General features: G+C 23.3%; 4 protein-coding genes across 4 annotated transcripts; 3 read left to right on the forward strand and 1 right to left on the reverse strand.

The window, feature by feature from the left end:
- Positions 1–991: 991 nt before the first annotated feature.
- On the forward strand, positions 992–2,224 carry OCT59_013135 (uncharacterized protein; the record flags this gene model as incomplete). The annotated part of the gene is made up of 1 exon (XM_025315991.1): positions 992–2,224. The coding sequence occupies one exon, from the start codon at positions 992–994 to the stop codon at positions 2,222–2,224; it is 1,233 nt and encodes a 410-aa protein (XP_025181633.1).
- A 1,648-nt stretch (positions 2,225–3,872) lies between these two features.
- On the forward strand, positions 3,873–4,448 carry OCT59_013136 (uncharacterized protein; the record flags this gene model as incomplete). Its single annotated transcript, XM_025310521.1, has 1 exon — positions 3,873–4,448. One exon carries the CDS (start codon positions 3,873–3,875, stop codon positions 4,446–4,448), a length of 576 nt encoding a protein of 191 aa, XP_025181634.1.
- Positions 4,449–8,635: 4,187 nt separating this feature from the next.
- On the forward strand, positions 8,636–9,307 carry OCT59_013137 (uncharacterized protein; the record flags this gene model as incomplete). The annotated part of the gene is made up of 1 exon (XM_025315992.2): positions 8,636–9,307. The coding sequence occupies one exon, from the start codon at positions 8,636–8,638 to the stop codon at positions 9,305–9,307; it is 672 nt and encodes a 223-aa protein (XP_025181635.1).
- A 4,266-nt stretch (positions 9,308–13,573) lies between these two features.
- OCT59_013138 (uncharacterized protein) lies at positions 13,574–16,108 on the reverse strand. Its single transcript, XM_025315993.2, has 2 exons — positions 14,975–16,108; positions 13,574–14,900 (listed from the first exon to the last, which is right to left on the reverse strand). Exons 1-2 carry the CDS (start codon positions 16,034–16,036, stop codon positions 13,872–13,874), a joined length of 2,091 nt encoding a protein of 696 aa, XP_025181636.2. The 5' UTR covers positions 16,037–16,108; the 3' UTR covers positions 13,574–13,871.
- Between the last annotated feature and the right edge of the window lie 6,310 nt (positions 16,109–22,418).

Below are 22,418 nucleotides of genomic sequence, written 5' to 3' on the forward strand. Positions count from 1 at the left end.
ATAATTTTTTCAATTGTGACCGGACTCCATTTTTATAAATGGGTTTTCCGATCTTATGACGTGTTATTGTTAGATTTAGCCAAAAGATTAAACTAATGACGTTATTTAACTTCCATACGAAGAAACAATAAAAAAAAAAAATTTTTATGGTAATTTTTTTGGTAATTTTTTTTAAAAAAAAATTTTATAAAGAACCTCAATTAAGAAAGATAAAAATGTAAAACTCAAAATAATTATGAATTTTTTTATTTAAGGTAATCCAAGACAATTGAAATTTTCGTCAATAGAAGCCAAATACCATATCGGGAAACAATTATATTATCAGTAGTACGATCTTCATGTAAAAATAGAATCTGCCATTAGAATTAGGAATGATTGCTCAGGATTATTGAAATTACTTTATTTGGTTTAGTCTGAAATAAAAGTCATTGTTTCAATAGCTTTTTGATCCTTGGACCCATTTAAAGAATAATACGGATTTATAATAAAAAATATCATAAAATTACAGAATAATCAAATATATCAGTTATATTTTTTTAAGTTCTAATGTAATCATAAGTTAATTCATTGTTTTTGTTATATATTAAGAATATGCAATTTTCAATCCTTGGAAATATGCAATCTTATTATTATTGATGTATTAAAATTTTTGATCACTTAATAATAATTACCTGTTAAGTAATAAAAGTATAAACTTTATAAACTTTATTTATGCGTATATCCTTTATATTCAATTATATAATTATGTTAATTATCATAAATTTCAACAAATAAATTAAGGGTCCCCTTAAGGATTATTATCCTATTATAGTATTTTTACTTCCCACTAAACCATTTTTACCATTTTTTTATATCAGGGAGTTTTTTTTTTTATTATGATTACATTGAGACTACAATTCATCTAGAAATTTTATTTTAACTAAAATTTATTTAAAGCTCTCTTCAAGTTTGATATCATTCTTATCATCGAAACTCGAAAGAAAAAAAAAAAATGCCTAAAATTAAATCTGTCAAATTACCCTCTAATATAAATATTTCTTCTTCTTCTTCTTTATCTACCTCTCATTTTATTCCTCTTCAACCTGCTCCGGTAGCACCTGATGATGATACTTCTTCTCAACTTAATGAAATTCTCGTTTTTCCAAATAATTCTTCTCTTCTCAATGAGGAAGAAAATTTATTAATTAATGATCCTCCTTATAAACTTACTCTTTCATTAAAAGATTTATTATCCCCTGCAAGAAAAACTCGAAAAAATAGAAGTAAATCTGATGATAAAGTTCCAAGACCTCAAAATGCTTGGGTATTATTTCGTAAAGATTATGAAGCAAATCAACGTGCTAATTTCCCTGATAAAGCTTTGAAAATGAAAAATGTTTCAACGGATGCTGGTGAGATTTGGAGAAATCATCCTGTAAAAGTTAAACGTTATTTTGAAACTTTATCAAGATTGGCTCATGCTCAACATAAAATTTTATTTCCTAATTATAAATATTCCCCTAAAAAAAAGTCTATTATTAAAGAATCTATTCAAAAGGATTGGGTTTTTAAGGATAGTGTTAAACATTCTATTACTTTAGAATCTTCTACTCCTATTGTGGAACATGATCAAGAATCTTCTGTAGCTTATCATACTGATCATTCTGATTCTCCTCCCCTTTTAAATGTCGTCATTTCTCCTTCATCTCCTGAAGAATCTTGGAATTCTCCAATTACTATTAATTCTCCCTCTTCTCCTTCCTCAAATTTTATTAGTCCATCTTCAACTATCACTTCAAATGATTCAGGTTTATATTATTCTTCCGTTACATCAATTCTTACTTATTCTGAAGAAACTTTGACAAATTTATCATCCTCTTCTGCAGCTTATTATAACTATCAACAAAATTTCACTTCAAATTTAACCGATTTGAATCAATCAAATTCTGGTTATCTTAATCTTGAGAATACTTCTATTAATGATATCAATGATCCGGTTTTTATCAATGATGAAAATTTTTGGCAACATACATCAACTTTTTCAAATTTTGATAAATTAGATTCTATAAGTTCTTTTGATTCTTTTGATATACAAGAACAACAACAACAACAACAACAACAACAAGAGCAACAAACTCCCGTTACTAATTGTGATGTTTTAATAGATGAAAGTTTAATGGGAAATTTATCAGACTTATCATCATCATATGATGATGATAATAATAATATTCATTATTTCTTTTAGATAAATAGATATTTAGATAATTCATAATCATTTGCCATTTAGTACGGTCATTTCATTTTCATTTTCATTTTATTTTTATAATAAGGACATACAATGATGCTATAGATTTTTAAGATATTAAACCCTTTTTAAGGAATCAATTAAGATTTTTAAGATAATAATTTATACCGTAGTTTAAAAATATATAAGAATATTAAGCAATATATAAAATACATTAAACCTTTTATGTTTACCTGAAAGGATTGTCGATCTATACCCTTAATAATATTGAATTACGTACTTCTTTTTTTAAACAAATTAGGAAGAAAGGCTAAAAGAATTTTTTTTAAAAAAATATATATATATAATATAATATATATATATACATACATACATATAATATATATATATTCATATAATAAAGATTTTTATTGAATTCATTGCATCATTGAGTTGGGTATGATGTAATTATACTAGTTCAAGATTTTTTATACTGATTTTTTTTTTTTACTCTTTTTATAAATTGAACAAATTATACAAATCATGGGTAATTTCATCATATTTCTGCAATTCTCGTTACACTAAATGTCGCCAATATCGAAACCATTGGCAAGTAAAAAAAAACGAAAAAAAATGAATCATCAAACATCGTCAATTTTCGGGACTTTAATTTATATATATATATATATATATATATATATAAATTACAAATAAATAAATAAAGTTATGAATTATCATTTGCGTCCCATTGAGAAAAAAAAAAGAAACGCCATAATGGTGACCTGCACCTAAAAAACAAAAATCGTTCACCTGAGGACAATAAAGTGGAAACCAAATTGGGAAGACAAATAAAAAAACGTGTATCACATAATTTTATGTATCACTATAATCTATACTCTATACCTAAAGAAATCAAAAACCCGAAATTGTACAAATCATGGTCAAATTGAAAATTCAGTGGCTTAATATTTCATCATATCATCATTTCGTAACACTTTAGGTGAAAGATTTCATCATTAGATAAACATTTAAATGTGGATAATTATCGATAAAAAAGTACAAAATTACGCAATATTAAAATGCCCACATTAAAAGTTTGACCAGAAATTATGGCGTAAAAATATGTCATCGTAATTCCGCATTCTTGTACTACTGTACTACATCACAAGTAATGGCAAATCAAAAAAATGGGGGAAAATAACAAAAACCGTGTATCACATTAACACATAGTGTTTTGATCTGCGCTTTTTTTTTGGTATTTAGGGCTGTACGGATATTCGGATAACGATCAACGATATACATCATGAAAGGAAAGAAAGAATTGGTATTCATTTGGACATTTTTAACTTAGTAACGTTGTTTTTTTTGAATTTTAATATTATGTAATAGGTACAACAGTAAATATTACACTCTAATACTTTTTTTATCTAATAAACTCGTGACATCATATCATGATATTTATTATATTGAAATACATATGAAATATTGAAATATTATTATTATAAGTTAGTTTAAATTTTATTCATTCTATTATTGCCTACTGTGGAGGAGAAAGAATGTATATAAAAACCCCTTCCTTCTTCATTCCTTTTTTTTTAAAAAAAAATAAAAAATAAGACTAAATAATTATTCACATACACACTGTACATATATCCTCAAAATCCTCAAAATGTCAAAAAATTATAATATCAATTCGATCGCATTTTTTGATTCTGATTCTGAATCTCAAATAGATCCTGAAATTCTTTTACGTTTATTATTATCTCAAACTCCACCACCGTATCAATTAACACTTCCTATAGATGACCTCATAAATTCTCCTCCTAAGTCGAACGGTACTATTCCACGTCCAAAGAACTCATTTATTATCTTTAGAAATGATTATAGCGCAAGAATTAAAGCGCAATGTTCAAATATGACTGTTAGTAAAATTTCTGGGATCGTCAGCCAAGCGTGGAAAAATCAACCAACCTCTGTTTTACAGTTTTTTGAAATATTATCTATGGTCTCCTATCAAAGACACAAAATTATGTATCCTGATTATAAATATGCACCTCAAAAGAAGGAAAAGAAATCTCAAATTACACAAACATCTCTTATTCTTGTACGTGATGATATTGAAACACCCACAAATACCTCGTATGCTACGGACTTGTCTTATGATTTGTTTTCTGCTTTTGACGATGAAAATACAATTTTGATTGACAAAATGTTGGGAATCTTTTATGATAAAATTAATATGTAGATTATGACTGTACATTATATATGTATATATATGAATTTTGTTTTTTTTTTGTTCTTACTTTTTACGTATATATAATTTCATTGTAATAAAATTCAATAAATTCAAATTATTATTTTTTTTAAAAAAAATTCCAATTATTGAAAATTTAAATTTTTACTGATTATATTATTGTGTTAATCAATTAATGCGTATTTTATTTTATTAGATATAGACTTAGACTGGGGCAATAACAAGGGAAAAAACCCTGTAGTATATATATATACAATAAACTATACATAACGTTACCCCTAATTAATTAATGCATATAACCTATCTTATATTTTATCCGATAAAATCATGTGATTTACAACTTCAATTTCACTCAAGTGAGACAAATTAATCGTGTGTTCCCTTGAGGTGCTACATGTGACTTTAGTGGTAGTGATGGGATTTCCATGGAATTTATCGGGATCTGTGCAAATTTAACATTAGTAATACTGTACAAATCTCATAAAATTTCGCGTAACGGGTAATTAACCCCATCCCTAGTGTCACCTCAGTATAAATATACGTAACGTTTCACGTGAATAATCACGTTAATTTGCAATGTTTCTAATGTTTCTAATATTTCTCCAGCCACTCCACATACAACAATTTACAATTTAACAATAATATTTTAAAACTTCAATCAATAAAACAACAGCCACTTCACATTCAATCTCAATTAGTCATACAATATAAACAACGGACAGCTTATTATCAGAAGTCAGAACAATACTGTAAAGACAAATATTTTTTTTAAAAAAAAATTATCATCATATTGTAGTTTTGCTAACTTATTTATTTATTTATTTTTTTTTATTTTTATATTTTTTTTATTTTTTCAAAATAGAATTTTGGAATATATTGTTATTGACTTATTGTACTGTACAGTTCACCCTCACTATAGTGAATCTCATGTGCTGGAGATTAAAATCCGTTATAGTGAGAAATTAAATATATTGATAGCAGATAAATATTAGAATTGCTATATATAAATATTTTTGTGATATTCTTCAATATTCGTAAAATGATAATGTATTATGTACTTATGCAAATAAAAATTTTTTTAAAATCTAAAATATTATGCCCCCTAAAAGTTTTAATAAAACATTATTCAGGAGTTTCAATTTTAAAATTAATATTTATTTTTCTTTTTTTGAAATAAATGTACAGTCAACTCTCTCTAAGTTGGGACCATAATGAAAATTTGAAAAACGTGCATTTAGAGAGGAAGTGCATTTAGAGAAGGAAATTTTATATGACCTTTATACTTGGGACTGAGTAAGAGGGTGTATTTAGAGAAAAAATATATAATACGTGCACTTGACAGTGCGAAAATCCAAGAATTTGGACCGTGGTTTCCATTAAGATCACGTGAATGTGCTGTTTAAGTGTCTAACCGTCACTTACCATGTGATTGGCTGATTGGCGAGTTAGTATTTATCTCAGTAACATTGTTTGGTCGTCACACCTTGTAATAAGTGTCACAAACTATGTTTGGATCCGTTCTCATGGTATGGGTCCCATGGAACCAATCAAATCGCTTTCTATTTACAAAATCCTAAAAATAAAAAAACCGGTTTCCAAAGTTTCAGAATTTTAATATGAACTATGATCATTTCTGATTACGGATACAATGAATAGCCTTTTAAACTTAAATGTTGTTTAATCAAAAGTTTGGATCGTTTGACTTTAAGGGGGGTTGGGGAGCCAGTAACACGAGTTCCATTAATTAATTAGGTTGTTTTCAACTTTTGATTTCAAGTTAGAATAAACAAACAATATTTGGTTTCAAAATTACCGCAGTACTGACAATTTCTTAAAAGTTACTGCTATGATAAAAAAAAAAAAAAAAATAATAATATATACATAAAGAATTTTTTACAAAAGATTAGTCATGAGTTTTCCACACATATTTAAAAATATTTTTTTTTCTTTTATTAACGATTAAATATTATCAACTTTTGACTTTTACTTTCATTGGATATTATTTTTGATACAATTATATAAATAACCCATTAATTAGGATAAAGGGGTGCATGTTATGTTACCCTTTTCGGATGACATATTCCATATATTATGAATTCATACATGTTTGGGACGTGGAAAATATTATCCAGAAGCAAAACAATACTAGTCAATTTTGTCATTATTGCATTATTTTAATTATTTATTTTAAAAATTTGTAATAAATAAATAAAAAATTTGTAATTTGATTCTTTCTTTGTATAAATGCACAACATCAAAAATGTTCCTATTATTTGATAATTTTGGATAATTGAGTATTGAAATTTAAATAATTTAAATTATACAGGAGCAAACAGTAACGAACCACATAAAAATAAAAAGTGTCCATTGTCTCGGCTAATGTTTGAGAAACGTATTACTATGCCCAAATAAAGTTAAGAATGTGTCGGCTAAATGCAGATCTATTTGATCTCAAAAATTTGATTGGTGGAATTAGATTTACCAGTGATTTACCGGAGTCATTTAAAAACAAGATTGAATTTTTTTTTTTTTGTACTATTTTTAAAGATGAAACAAAAGAATTCTATTAAGATAACTAAATTTCGTAAGTGTATTTTTTAGTAAAAAAGAATTCCAAACCATCTCCGTCGAATTGTCGAATTTTTGAGAAACTGTTTGATTGAAAGGATTATATTTTTTTCTGAAAAAAATTCATGTGTTTTAACTTTCTTTGCAAAACAAAACAATTTTCAAATCTGCACCGGATATTGTTAAGCGAAATCTTTATTAAGCGACATTTATTAAATAAGCAAACAAATATGTCAAGAAAGTCCTTGTCATTAAATTGATTTTTTTTTTATTTTTAATAATCGCGTGGAATAATCTTTTCTAATAAAAGGTTAAATAGAGGAACACTTTAAATTCAAGTTATACATACTTCTTATATAATCGGAAAATGGACAATCCATCCATAATTTTATTAATAATTAATTAAATTTTTATTTATCACGCTATGATGATATATCAATATCATAAGATTCCTTTCAATTCCTTTAAAGTTTTAATTAAATCCGATAATTTTATTATTATGTTACACTGTCACAAATTGCAACTTATTTAATTAATCGCAATAAATATATATTTAGTAATTTATTAACATTGTTTTAACTGCGGATCTACACCGACCGGAATCATTTAACCAATCAGAATCCAATGATCATTCATTTCCTTGTTCCTTTTTTGTGTTGAGCCACAAAATTTCTTTTCGGACGTTCTTGAAACAATGAAATGAAATATATAAATTTATAAAATTGAAATTTGCTTGATCCAACAATTTTTTATTACAAAATGGAAGATATTATCCGTTTATGTGATCAATAAATCTCCGTATATCCTCCCAAATTCTGAGATGAAAGGACTCCGAAAAAAAAAAAACAGTTACTGTAAATTATAATCCAAAGATGAAAAACAAAAAAAAAATGGTTTGATCCTTCAACATGCTATAATCATTTAGTCTTTTTTAAGCCTCATGGAAACGAATCAAAGCTTGGCACGCATATTAAGGGATTATAATAATTATGTCATCATAATTATCATAATTAAAATGATGTGATATTGTTATTTCAAGTTACTTTTCCTCCGATTACCAAATTATTTGTATTTTACTGATTTGGTAATTGTAAAATGAAAGGTTGTAGAAATTTATGGTAAATAATTCACAAAAAAATAAGCGCGTGTTCAATAAAATTATATATCAAGTTAACAAATGTAAAATATTAATATTAATATCGGAAAAGTTTTATCAGTAAAATTGCGTGCGTGTAACATTGAAGGAATAAGTTTTTATGCGAATTTAAAGTTAAACAAATCTAGAAAATTCATTTTTGAAAGGGATTCATGTAACTTTAATCTTAAAATTGTGGCTAATTGTAAATATATATGTGATCTGCACAAGCCACACATCATCTATTCCGCGAATTCACAATACTACACAATACTTGTAGTCCATATCGGATCTCAAGGTGATGGTTAAATTTTTAATTTTTTTTTCATATATATAGGGCCAAGATATCCTTGATTTTTCAAAAAAAAAAATAATAATAATAAATAAATAAATAAATAAACAATAATAAATAATAATAATATATATACGCATATACTTATATATATTTAGATTCAACACTTAAAATATTTTCAAAATGCCCCGTTCTGCAAAGCCAAAGTCTTCTTTATATAGTCCTTATGATAAGGAAGAAAACAATAATCGCAACTTCGAGATCCCATTCATTTTTCAAGATTACAATCATTCCTCATCATCTAAAGTAAAGAATACCTTTGAGGAGAGCTTCGATACTTTGATTAATAGGCTGACCACAAATCCTCCTTATAAATTAACACTTACAGTTGATGAATTATTAGCTCCAAGTAAAAAAAATTTAGGTTCTCGTTCTCGTCCTAAATCTATTCCCCCACGTCCACAAAATGTTTTCATATTATTTAAAAAAGATTTAACCGCAAGATTAAAATTGGAACCATCAAATAAAGATTTATCCATATCTAGAATTTCGAGCCTTGCAAAGGTCATTTGGGCAAATTTATCTAATGAAGCCCGCCAATTCTTTGAAATTCTTTATCTTGCATGTATAGAGAAACATAAATCTTTATACCCGGGGTATAGATATACCCCTAAGAAAAAACCTCAACCTGAAGAGAATAAAAGTCGTTCAAAAAATTTAAGTTCAAATATAAAAAAACAAGTAACGGTATTTCCGAAACTTGATTATGATGATTTATTTACTGAATTGTTCCACGAGGATTCAGCTATGAACGAATTCTTCGATTTTCATTTATGGGATTCTCATCAGAAGTAAACGTATTATTTTGAACATTATATATATATATATATATATATGTATTTATATATATATTAGTAGATTTTAGCGAACATTCAGAAAAAGTTTAATTTTATTATTAGTTTATTTTTTATTTTATTTTTTATAAATATCTTTTAAATCCTTTACTTTTCTTACTAATATTTATTATGTTATAAAGAATACGATCTTTTTTTATGCCTGTTAAAATTTTTTATTAATATAGAAAAAATAAAGTTTTATTATTATATAAAATGTAAAACTTTAAAAAAAAATCATAAGAAATATAAAATATTATGTTTAAACGTTAAGATAATTATTATGATAAGATTTTTTTGTTTTAAGAATTTTCTTTCTTTCACAAAAAAAAAAAAAAAAATACAAAAAAAAAAAGGAAAAAGAAAGAAAGAAAAAAAAACAGGAATTATGATTATGTAAGATTTGTTGTCTATTTTTTTGGGGGGACATCCTGAAAACTTGGGAACCTGTTTTTATTCTCGGATTAAATTTGTACTACATTGAATTCAGTTATCTTCTCATGGTACAAGATTGATTAATACGTTACATATTACAATCTTAGAAATAATCCCCACTATGTATTTTTCAAAAAATATGAGTATAGTTAGTTATTATTAGTAAATAATATTAGATACAGTATCTTTTAGAATCGATTGTATTCTTCTTTTTTTTTAAAAGAATCACATAATTAAAGAATTTTAATATTCTTTCGCTGTCTATTAAAGAATAAAATTATTTTATTAAATAAAGAACTGAGTAAGGAATAATATTAACCTATAAATAGAATAATTAGATAGATATATTGATAAAGGTTGATCGCAATAAATAATACAAATTAAATAATTAAATAAATGGATATGTTGTCATTGTTTGACCGTATATTCTTATGTACTATACTGTATATGTATATTAATATATTTTTATATTTTAAACATAACCTTACAATATATAAAATTTAGAAATCTCTTTGTGGATCTTGGATCTTGTGGATGATTGGTTTGCTCTTATTCAACTGGTTTCCCCCAAAATTCAAGTATAAGTATTACCTATACTTATTTGAATATATTAAACAGCCATACTTCATCTATCTGATCCAAGTTAATGATCATGTGTTCTATTCCCCCCAATGTTTGATTAACATGTACTTGTACAGTTGTACTACTGTACTACCCCACAATTCCCCAAAATCTTTTTTTGTTTTCATCATTATAATTTCCAATTCAAAATACGATATTTTTAAAAAAAAAAAAAAATTTTTTTCTTTTCCTTTGTAAATAAAATAACAAAATACATTTTACATTACATAAGAATATGATATATTATATAATTTGTCATAATTGACATACCTTTTATAAATTTATATTTAATTTGGAACGACATGCTCCTTGTTTGACAAAATAAAAATTTGAAACTTGTTACCAACTACCAGGCAAATTGTTACAAACATTCCCATAATACAGGTCTTAATAAAACCCGAGCTTAATAATCCTGTTAGTTATGTGGTCAAAAATTTAGGGTATTACTTTTGGTCATATTTTCAACAATATGGATAGTGTAAAAAGGTATGGTTTTATTTAAATTTAATTTTTCGAAAGAACCATTACAGTTAAGGAGTTATATATATTTATATATTTATATACTTTTTTTCAACGTCACATAAAAGCTGTTTTTTAACCCTAACGGTCGATATATATATATAATAGATATATTTTCGAGCTTACAATTTGGCAGTATTAAAACAATAAGCAACATTACACGGCGATATCTGGAAAGGAACACAACACGATACTTCTGGAGTTGCGAAGCAAATATATGTTTATTACATGTCTATGTCGTACGCAAATGCAGAAAAATGAAAGAAGCTGCAGAAACTTTCTTTAACAAACATCCGTAATCACGTAATTACGTAACTCATGTATATCTCGATCAAAGTGGATTCTTCGAAGTAAAAATTATATTGGTGGTGAAATTGGAGAAAGACTTTTAATCTACCGTTTAAAGATCGTGCATATTTTTCAAATTCATGATATTATGTATTCTCAAGATTTAAAGGTACTCCAATGAAAAATAGCAAAATAATCAATCCTAAATGAAGCCACTGCTGTCATACAAGCCACGATATTGATGTAAGCAGAACCTTAAATGTATAACTTAATTTTTTATCTTTTAAACGTTATAACTTTTTAACTCACTATCTGTTATCATTGATATCAAGATAAGATTACCGTCACCAATGAATTGTTGAAGGAGGAAGAAATTGTACGCTATTGTCTATCATGAATGATTTTAAATTATTGAATTTTCGGCATTTCTTCAGCATATTGGATCAAAATCCGGTATGGTTTACAGTAGCTATATTGTATGGTATGTTTATCAATTTTAAAAATATATATACACACACATATATTTTATTAATTAATGGATTATTTATAAATACATTATTTTATTTATAATAGCAATTGCCAGGTGATGTAAAAAGAGAATGTCGCACAAAAACACCACAAGACACTATGCATGCACACTTCAATCAATGGGATTATTGATTTATCAACTAGAAAATATCTGGTAAACTCGTTCTAGAAAAATTACAATTCTAGGAAAGTGCTGATTTGGACATCATATGGGAATTTGATTCAAGGATATCTATGGAATAAATTTTCCTAGATTTTCTCGATTTGATTATTAATTATTAAATACTATGGTAATGTATTTAATCATTCACACACACATTTAATGAATCATTTGTGGCTTAGGCTTAGAATGAGATCATTGATGATGTGCTCATGATAATCATTATTTTACTATTAGTCCATGAAGGTATTACAAATTCATGTGTAAGATTTGAGAATGTTTGTATACATTTTTTATTCTAATCATTTAATAATCCGAATAACACTTTGTATATATATATATTTAAGGAAAGGCCAATTATGGTTTTTTTGATAATCAAATCAAATAATTTGGTTTCTAAGAATGATTCTTGCGGATTTTACGTAAAATTGGTGAAACTTCAAATCAATTCAACTATTTATTAAAAAAAAGTTATTTGAGTTATTAAATTTTTCATTCGATTTTACCGTTACACACAAAAAAGTCTCGCATTTTTGTGAAGGATAAGAAAAAGGATAGAAAAAGTTATTTATTAGAATAACTTAACGTTTCAATAATATTTAACAAAATTTCCAGACATTTTAATTTGAGTAATTAAACTTCTATTTAATATTAACAATATTAACAAAAAGCAATAATATTATTTAATTATCTAGTAGTAATTATATAATTGGTTTTGTTATTACCAACATTTTTGGAAAAAGTAATGCAAAAGTAATATTATCAGTTATCAGTTTTTATTTTTGTAGTTTTACTATTGAATTCAGATTTTTGAAAAAAATCGACTTTTTTTTGGCCTTTTTTTTTGTTATTTTTCTTATTAATTAAATACATCTTGATTTTTTTTAAAAAAAAATTATTTTATATTTTTTATATTTTACATAATTTATTTTAATTTAAGAATGTAATATAATAAAGTGTAAATACAGATTATTGCATGGATTAAATAAATCTATTAATTAATACTAAATAAAATAAAATAAAAATGGTAATCACATATTTTTCTTTTCTATTTTTTTCTATAAATTTTAGATTTAAAAACTTGAAAAAAAAACAAATAAAAAAAAATGATATTACTTTTAAAAAATTTCAAATATTAATAAAATTACTTATTTATAAAGTAAGTTATAATTAAATTTTATAATAGTAAAAATAATAACTAATATACTAATACATAATATTTAATCTTTAAATTAAGATTCTAAAAATATTTCTTAGCTTATTTTTCTTATTAATAGTTTCAATATTGAAGTTTTATTAAAAACAAATTAAAGTAAATTTAAAAAACAATTTTTGTAATTATTTTACCAATTAGTAGTCCAATTTAAACAATTTTAATAAGCTTTAAAAAATAAAAAAAGTTTATTAAATTGAATTACTAGATGGCAAAATAATTGCAATATACTAAAATAATAATTTGTATTAATTTAAATAAAAATCAATTATAAAATTCTATTATTAGGTAATATAAATATTTATATTAATAAAAAAAATTATTATATTTTTTACATATTTATAGTAATAAAGTTTATTTATTATAATAATTTACAAAAAACTTTAAAATAGTTTATATTTGCAGCTATAATTTATAAATATATTTGTTATTATATTTTTGTATAGAAATCAATTTCAAAAGATATAAAGAAAAGTATTAAGATTTTTGAAATGAATTTACTTAATAATGTATCCAATAAATTTCAAATACAGTAAACTAAAGCTTAATATATGGAGATACTAAAATTGTCTAGTTTTTAATACTTCAAATTTCAAAATATACATTAATTTGGCAATGTATATGAAATTTAAATCTTTAATCTAATTACAAAGCAATCCTGTTTATTTTTGCTTTAATTATATAATCCAAAAAGTAACTAAAGTAATATACAACATATAATATATATAATATAAAAGGAAAAATAAAAAAATAAAAAATAATTTACATATTTATATTGTTCACTTTACAATAATTTATTGCTTCCTCGTATTTTTTACTAGCAGCCATTATCATATAATATTTACCCATTTCATTATTATTGTTCGCGAAGTAATAAGTAGCTACATTAAACATAGCTACAAGATGATCATTATTAGCGGCTTTAAGAAGATATTCGATCGCTACATCCATATCTTTTTCAACGCCTTTTCCTTGCATAGCCATTAATGCATAACGAAGTTGCGCATCAGGATATTCATCACCACGGTCTGCAGCTTCCTTGTAAAGATTGGCAGTAATTTTATATCTCTCTCCTTGAGAACATATAAGGTCAGACCAACCTTTTGAAATATAATAAGCCTTATAATATTTTGCCTTTGGATTACCCATATTAGCATAAGCATCAAAGCATTTGTAAATTATACTCTTATCCATGGTACCTTTTTTATGTTCCTCAACTGCTTTGTCAATCGTCAAATAATTAAACGAACCCCAATTGAACAATGCAGTATCTTTTCGCACTGGAACACGTTTTTTGATGGATACGGGACGACTCGCGGGACTTTCAGCATCATAACTGTGAAAAATATCCTGAAGAGCCGTTAACATCTTTGAAAATATAGGTCGAAGACCTGGATTTTGATCAACAGCGCTAGTCACAAGTTCTTGATATCTTTCTGGAATACCAGTATTGGGTGTAAACGGTTCTCTATACCCGTCTATTACTTTTTGTGTTATTTCCATAAAGTCTTCGTATTGTGAATATGGAGTTCTACATTCGGCGATTTCCCAAAGAAGAATGCCAAAACTGTAAACTTCGCATTTAGTATCATATTTTCTTTTCGTATCCATTACTTCTCCTGTCATTCCTCTTCTCAACATTTCAGGAGAACTATGTCGAACACATTCTTTATCCACTGCTAGATTATTTGTAGCTGCTTCAATTCCTCTACTTACTTTAAAATTTGTTATTTTCGCAATATAACGATCTGTAATTACGATATTTTCGGATCTAATATCTCGATGAACGATCTACACGAAAAAGGAATTTTTAATCATATCTTAGAAATCCTTAATAAAAATATTTAAATTACTATGATTATTACCTTAACAGCATTAAGGAAATTCAACCCTTTAGCTATATCATAAGCAAATCCTAACCTCACTTTAATTGCACTATTTGGTTCACTGCCTGAGAGATATTCACGTAAATTTTTATGTTCCGCCCATTCAGTTACTAAATAATATTTATCACTTCCATCAGTAATACCATAGAAGTGAATAATATTTTGACAATCTTTAAGTTTTTTAAGTATTGTGACTTGATTTTTAACCATATTAAAATGACCCTTTTCTACAGTTTTAAAAGCAAATTCTTCTTTAGTTTTTACATGAATATACTTTCTCAATTTATCACCTCGAAAAATTACTGTCTCTTCATAATCATCGAATGGAAGAAGAGACTCATGAAAGATACTATCGATTTTCGTTTGATTTGCGCCTTTATCACCGAGACTTTGCATAGTAATTGCCATTGCACTAACTTTTTCGACAATGTAAGAAACTTTTTGGTCCACATTAGTGATATTCATGCACGCACTATCCATTTTCTTGTTGGCATCAGTAATACTTTCAGCTAAAGCTTCTTGAAACTTTGTAAGTTCCTTAAGGTCATCTTGCAAAATTTTTCTTTCTTTTTCTGCATTAACCCTAAAATCGACCATTAGGGTGAGATTTAATAATTGAATACTCAATTCATATTCTTTACATAAATTGTTAAACGATGATTCAATTGTTTGAGCTCCTAAAAATTTTTGCACTTTATTATATTGAGTTATTACATCTGCATAATTTTTCATTTTTTGAAGAACTTGAACTAATCTTTGTAAATTATAATAATGTTTTGAAGTATATAAATCATCTTCTCGCAAAATGCTAATTGCGGAATGTGCCGCAGCAACACGTTCCATCAAAAGTTTGGTAATTTTTTTATTATGTTGAGCCGTACTATATAAATCTACAATCCTTTTAAGTATATCGGCTACATCTTTAATAAGTGGGACGAATTGTGCGAAAGGAATAACTACTGTTGATACTGTTATATCAGCAGCGGAAGCAATCATTCCATCGGTTATAGATTCTGCTCCATCAATTTCAGTCATTTTCATTAATTTTATAGCAGTAGGAAGTTTTTTTCTTTAAATATATGCTTACACGTATATACTGTATATTATTTTTTTGAAAAAAAAAATATTTTTCTTGGTGTATTATTGTATTATATATAATATTTTTGTTCCACAATTTATTACATTTATTAAACCTATTATGGTTAAAAAAAAATGAGGATTTAAGGAATTAGGTTTCCGTGTTTCACAGATAATTTCTCAATAATCGGATTTGGAAGTTTGGGTACGCACCCGCATCTTATTTTTTTTATTTTTTTTTTAACCAAGGTAGTGCAATTTGTGAGTTTATTAATTATATGTAAGGATATATAAATATCTCTTATTTTTTTTATTATCGAAATTGTATTGGTACATATATGTGTATTATATAACAAATGGTTCTAAATTCAGTTAATACATATTTATTACTTTTTTTATAAAACATTTCAAAGGCTTAATATTATTCTAATATTTGCTATCTATACTATTATATTTTCAAATACTAGCTTTATAATCATTTATTTTAATTATTGACAATTTGGTGAATTTATTCCTCACCCTGGATGAAATTCCCCTCAAGTCATAAATTGTAAAAATGTCAAAAATGGTATTTAACTATTTATAAATTGTATAAGACTAGTTTTCTCACCATGTGATTTAACCCAGGTAACATCACCTATGTAAAATTAAATCATGTGAACCTGGTATGTATGTATGTATATTACATTACTCATAAAAAAATAGTAGATTAGTTAGGGTTATGATTGGGTTAGAGTTGAGTTAGGAATTTAGGGATTTAGGATTAAGGATTAGAATTAGGGTTAGAATTAGGATTATGGTTAGGGGATTAGGATTAGGGTAAGGTTTGGGTTTGCTGGAGTTGTTAATTTGATGATGTCATTTTAAAGAGTGAAATTTACAGTTATAAAAGTTATAAATTTTAATTTTTAGTACAGGTAATGTCATCTAGGTGACATCTACCAGAGAGAAAGTTAGCAAAATTCTTATAAATTATAACCCTTCTTAAAGTATTAAGTAAATTTGTAGAGCAAGTAAAATTATCTATAAGTTATAACTTGAAGGTTATACAAAGTTTATTTTATATTAAATTTAAGGGATGAGAAATAAATAAAAAAAATAAGTAATTTTTATAGATGCGATCTTGTCATATTATACTGTAATATTACTAATAACTTACATATATTTAACTTATTTGTTATATAAAATAAGAAAAATAAAATATATATAAAAACTAAACTAAGTATTATGAGACTTTAAAGAAAAAGTCAACCTGTTACCTAGTATATAATTATATCATTATTAAAAATAATAATACAACTAAAATTGCTAAATAACTGTTAAAATCTGCCTAAAAATTTACTAATGCATTTTTAGCCAAAGGCCATATTTTTCTTTTTAACTAAAAGCTATACGTGTATGAACATCCTGTGTAAATTAAGAAATTTTCTTAAGTAAATTATATTAATTTTTTAATAGAAATAATAATTTTATGCAGAGATGTTACAATGCACCCTTCCTTTTTGAAAATTATTATATAGTAAATTTGCTAATTATTTGTAATCACATATTATTATAAATTTTATTTTTTTATGAATAAACTTAATTATAAACTTATTATAAAACCTTTAAAGTACATGTCTTATGCATATTTTTGCCTATTTTACAACTTTACCTATAAGACTAAAAAGGATTTATAATACTAATTTTAACTTTTATATATAATATAATATAGAAGATATATTCTGCATATAAAATTTAAATTTTTTTTTAATTAAATGTTAAATTCCAATATATTATATTTATATAAGTTAAAAAATTAATAGATTATTATATGTTCTATCAATTTCTATTCTTACTTTTTAATTTTAATAACAATTTTTTTTTTATAATTTATAAAAAAAATCTTTTTAAAAATGCACTTTTTTTAAAATTGAAGTTTAAATATAAAAAATAAGTTTTAAAAGTAAAAATATATGTAATTCTATATGTAAAAAAAAATTTTCTAAGTTTGTAATAGAAGTTATTTAGTAAGTTTTACATAAAATATGAAAAAAATAGAAAAATTATATTAAGTTAGCAAAATTAAAACTCAAATTTTGTAAGTTTATTAATAATACTGGTATAACTATTTTAATTTTTATAATTAAACTAATTTTAAATTTTATTCAGCAAATAAATTGATTTTATAAATTAAGTAAAAAATGTTCAGTAAGATTAAGAATATTTATATTTTAATTTTAATTTTTATGAATTTTTAGTTAATATTCATGATGCAATCATCATTATTTATATTAATTTTTAAATTTTTTACATCTAATCAACAACTTCAGAATATATTTTTAGCATTTTGAATCTAAGTAAATTGCCTTTATAAATTAAAAAATAATTATTTAGTATTGTCAAATTTACTCATATATTAATTATTATGTCAGTAAGGTTAAAAATATTTATATTTTAAATTTATAAATTTTTAGTTAATATTCATGATGCAATTATTATTATTTATATTAATTTTTAAATTTTTTACATCTGATCAACAACTTCAAAATGTATTTTTAGCATTTTGGATCTAAGTAAATTACCTTTATAAATTAAAAAATAATTATTTGGTATTGTCAAATCTACTAATATATTAATTATTATGTCAGTAAAGTTAAAAATATTTATATTTTAAATTTATAAATTTTTGATTAATACTTATAACATAATTATCATTATTCGTAATAATACTAATTTTTAATCTTTTAATAGTTGAATAATAAAAATTATGTGAATAATTTTTTATTAAAATTGTAGAAGTAACCAATAAGTTTATTAATTAAACTGATTATATTATATAAATATAATGTTATATATATAGTTTACTCTTTCTATAGCGAATTTTGATATAATGAATCACATGATGTTTAGCTAAGATCCTGGATATCACATATATAACTCACATTTGAGTTTTAGTAAATTCAATCAAAATTAGGTTAAATTCATAATTTTAGATAGAGTAAATTGATTGAAAATTAATTAATAGTCATAATTATGAGTTTTAGCAAATTGTGTTAATTTTACAAAATCATATTTTATATTTAAGCAAATTGGTATTTTTTTTTAAATTTAACTTATCTTTTTTTTTTTAACTTTTATAGATAATATTTTTAAAAATAGAATTCAGATTATATTTTAGCCAAAATTAAGTATAATTCCAGCCAAAATTAAGCATAATATAGGCCAAAAACTGTCTAATTAATTTTGCAACATTTTATTTTTTAATAATTATTTATATTTAATTTATTATTTTTATTAATTAATTATAAATTATAAAAATTAACAGTTTAATTTACATTAATTATTTATTTTTTTATTGATAATAAAAAAAAAGATTGTTAATCTACAAATAATTTTAATAAACCAAAATTATATTTTATTAAGCAAATTTAAACCTATATTATTTAGAATTTTATTATAACTTATATTTTAAGTTTTAGCAAATTAGTATAGATTTAAAATGTGCTAATTTGATTTTTAGCAAATTAGGTTTATTTTAGTAAAAGTAAAAAATGCTAAATTCATGCAGATCAGTTATGAATTATATATGTAATGTTTGGGATCCTGCTTAGCTAATAAAATATGTTAATTTTCCTTCGTATAATAAAATAACCAATCAAATTTTTCAAATTCTTTGTTAACTTGCTATAACAAATTTAAGGTGCAAAACAACTTTTTCACTATATTAAAAGTAGACTGTAATCTAAATTTTTTTATATTAATTAAATTTAGACTGGTATTATAAATCTGGTCAGAATTAACAAAATTTTTTTTATCAGCTTTGATGAAAAAAAATTGTCTTCTTTTTTTGTGATATTTCCAATAATTGATATAAAAATAAATAATAATTAATAATAAATTTTCTAAAAATTATATAAAAAAATAGTTTATAATTTTAAAGAAAAAAACTAGTTATCATTATAGGTAATTTTATCTAATTATGTGAATTATTATTATAATATCATTTGATTAAACTATTAATAAACTTTTTTTTTTATAAATTGCCTTTTTTAATTTTTTTCTTTTTCGTTAATCTATCTTCTTTCTTTTATTACACATTTTAATAATAGGCTGTTATGAATATGTTAATGAAAGTTCCACTTTTAGTGATGAGAAAAACAAACTTTATATTATGTTAGTTTTAGGTGCAAAGTTTTAGATATGGAAAGAACTAGATCATCTGGAATGATATGCTTTGTAAAAAAGATTTTCTTATAAAAAAATAAGAGTTGAGTATTATTTAAGTTTAAATAAAATGAAAGGTTTAATAATAGAGTAAAAAAGCATGAAATTAACGAAAAACTTAAGGTATAGATTAGGATAAAGAATTAGAATATAAATTAGGATAAGAATTAGGATGTGGATTAGGGTGTGGAATAGAGTGTGGATTATTATATGGATTTTTTTGTTAAATATTACTAATACTTATTTGCTTTTCATATTTTTAAAATACAGATTATGATGATTATAAGAAGAATTTCTGTGAAGATGATTATGAAGATCACAAACTTTACTTTAATTCATAATTAGAAATGTACAAAATGAAATGTTTATTGAAATTTCAAATATTTATAAATAAAAAATAGCAAGAATTACTTTAAAAGAACTAAACTATCAATAAAAAGAATAGTGACGATCATCAAAGAAATAATGAATCTAATATTATTTGTTCTAATTTAGTAACTTCAAAAAGGCATGAATGTCCTTTAAATTAATATCTAAAGGAAAATAAAACAAGCAAAAATAAGAAGCAAAAAATGATTATTGATTTGGAATTACAATGTATTCCAGAAAATAATAATAATACAAATAACAAGAAACAAAAGAAATGTAAGAAATATTAGAGTTTAGGTCACGATTTATGTAATTGTAAAAGTAAGATTCTTAGTAAAAGAAATTAATATTGTATTTAGATAGTTATTAGAATTTTAGTTCAATTGTAATTTATTAATAAAAAATAAAATTTATTGTGATACTGCAATTACTGTGGTATAATCATGTAATTTATTTATACCGGTAAAATCACTTATGGTAATAAAGAAATTTTCAATTTTAAAATCACTTTTTTAAAAATATTTAATTATATATACTATAAAAAAAATTTAATACTATAATAAACTGTAATCTTATTAAGAATATTGGTTATTATTTTTATATTAATTATTATTTTAAATTAAATATAATATATACAAAACACTATAAAACTAATTAGTAAATCTTTATATATCAATATAATTAATTATACAAAACACTATATAAAACTAATTAAATCTTTATATATCAATATAATTAATTGTTTTTAAAAAATATTATCAAAATGTAAATTATTAGCAAATTATAATGTAAATCAAAATTTAATTCTAATTCATTAATTTTTTATAAGCTAATAATTTAATATAATATAAAAATTTTAAACTTTAATATATAATAGTTAAAATTAAATTAGTTAATATACTTAGAGTAATGACAGATATTACCTAATATTAATTTATTATAAGAGCTTACACCACTGCCCTTATTATACTGTATATTTATATATTATATTAAAGTTTTTTATAATAAATATTTTTTTTATTAAGAAAATTACTTTTATTCTGTAAATAAACTTATATAGTATATATTACAAATAATTATATATATATATTATAAGAATTTTATATTTAAATTATTGTTAATTTGCAATTATTTAAATATTTTTACCTTATATAAACTTATAAAATTAGGTAATTTTATTTATAATAATTCATAAAAATCAAAAATATGAAGTAAAAATGAAATTATAAATTTAAATATAAAAAAAAAATAAAATAATTCTAATTAAAATAAAAGAAATTTAAAAAGAAGAAATTCAACAAAATTATAGAAACTTAAAAAGAAATACAAAAAAAAATTTAAAGAAAAATCCAAAAAAAAATCTAAAGAAATCCAATAAAATCCAAGCTAAAAAGAATTAAAAAGAAGAAAAATACTAATTAATTATTATAAGAAAATTAATTTCTGAAATCTGAAATTTACTATTTATTAAAATACTAAAATTAAAAATTTACAAAAAAGAAAATAAGTAGTTAATAAACAATAGTAAAAAAAAAGAAAACAAACAATCTAATTAATTTTTAAAAATATATACATTTTTTTTAATAAAAAGTGAAATGAATAAATCTGCAATATACTTATTAATGTTAAAATAATTGAATTTATTAAAAAATTTATCAAAAGAAAAAAAAAGGTATTAAAAAATATTAAAAAATATTAAAAATTTAAAGATGTTAAAGAATATTAAAAAAAAGTTATCTGTTATTGATAAATAAATAACCAAAAAATTAAT

Source organism: Rhizophagus irregularis, chromosome 20 (assembly GCF_026210795.1).
Source record: "Rhizophagus irregularis chromosome 20, complete sequence".
Classification (NCBI taxonomy): Eukaryota; Fungi; Glomeromycota; class Glomeromycetes; order Glomerales; family Glomeraceae; genus Rhizophagus; species Rhizophagus irregularis.

What these genes read in the sequence shown, in the direction of transcription:
- OCT59_013138 (XM_025315993.2), bottom strand. Translation starts at nt 16,036, where the DNA reads ATGAAAATGACTGAAATTGATGGAGCAGAATCTATAACCGATGGAATG. An exon ending in ATTTCCTTAATGCTGTTAAG is followed by an intron (nt 14,901 to 14,974) that starts GTAATAATCATA and finishes TTTTTCGTGTAG; the next exon opens with ATCGTTCATCGAGATATTAG.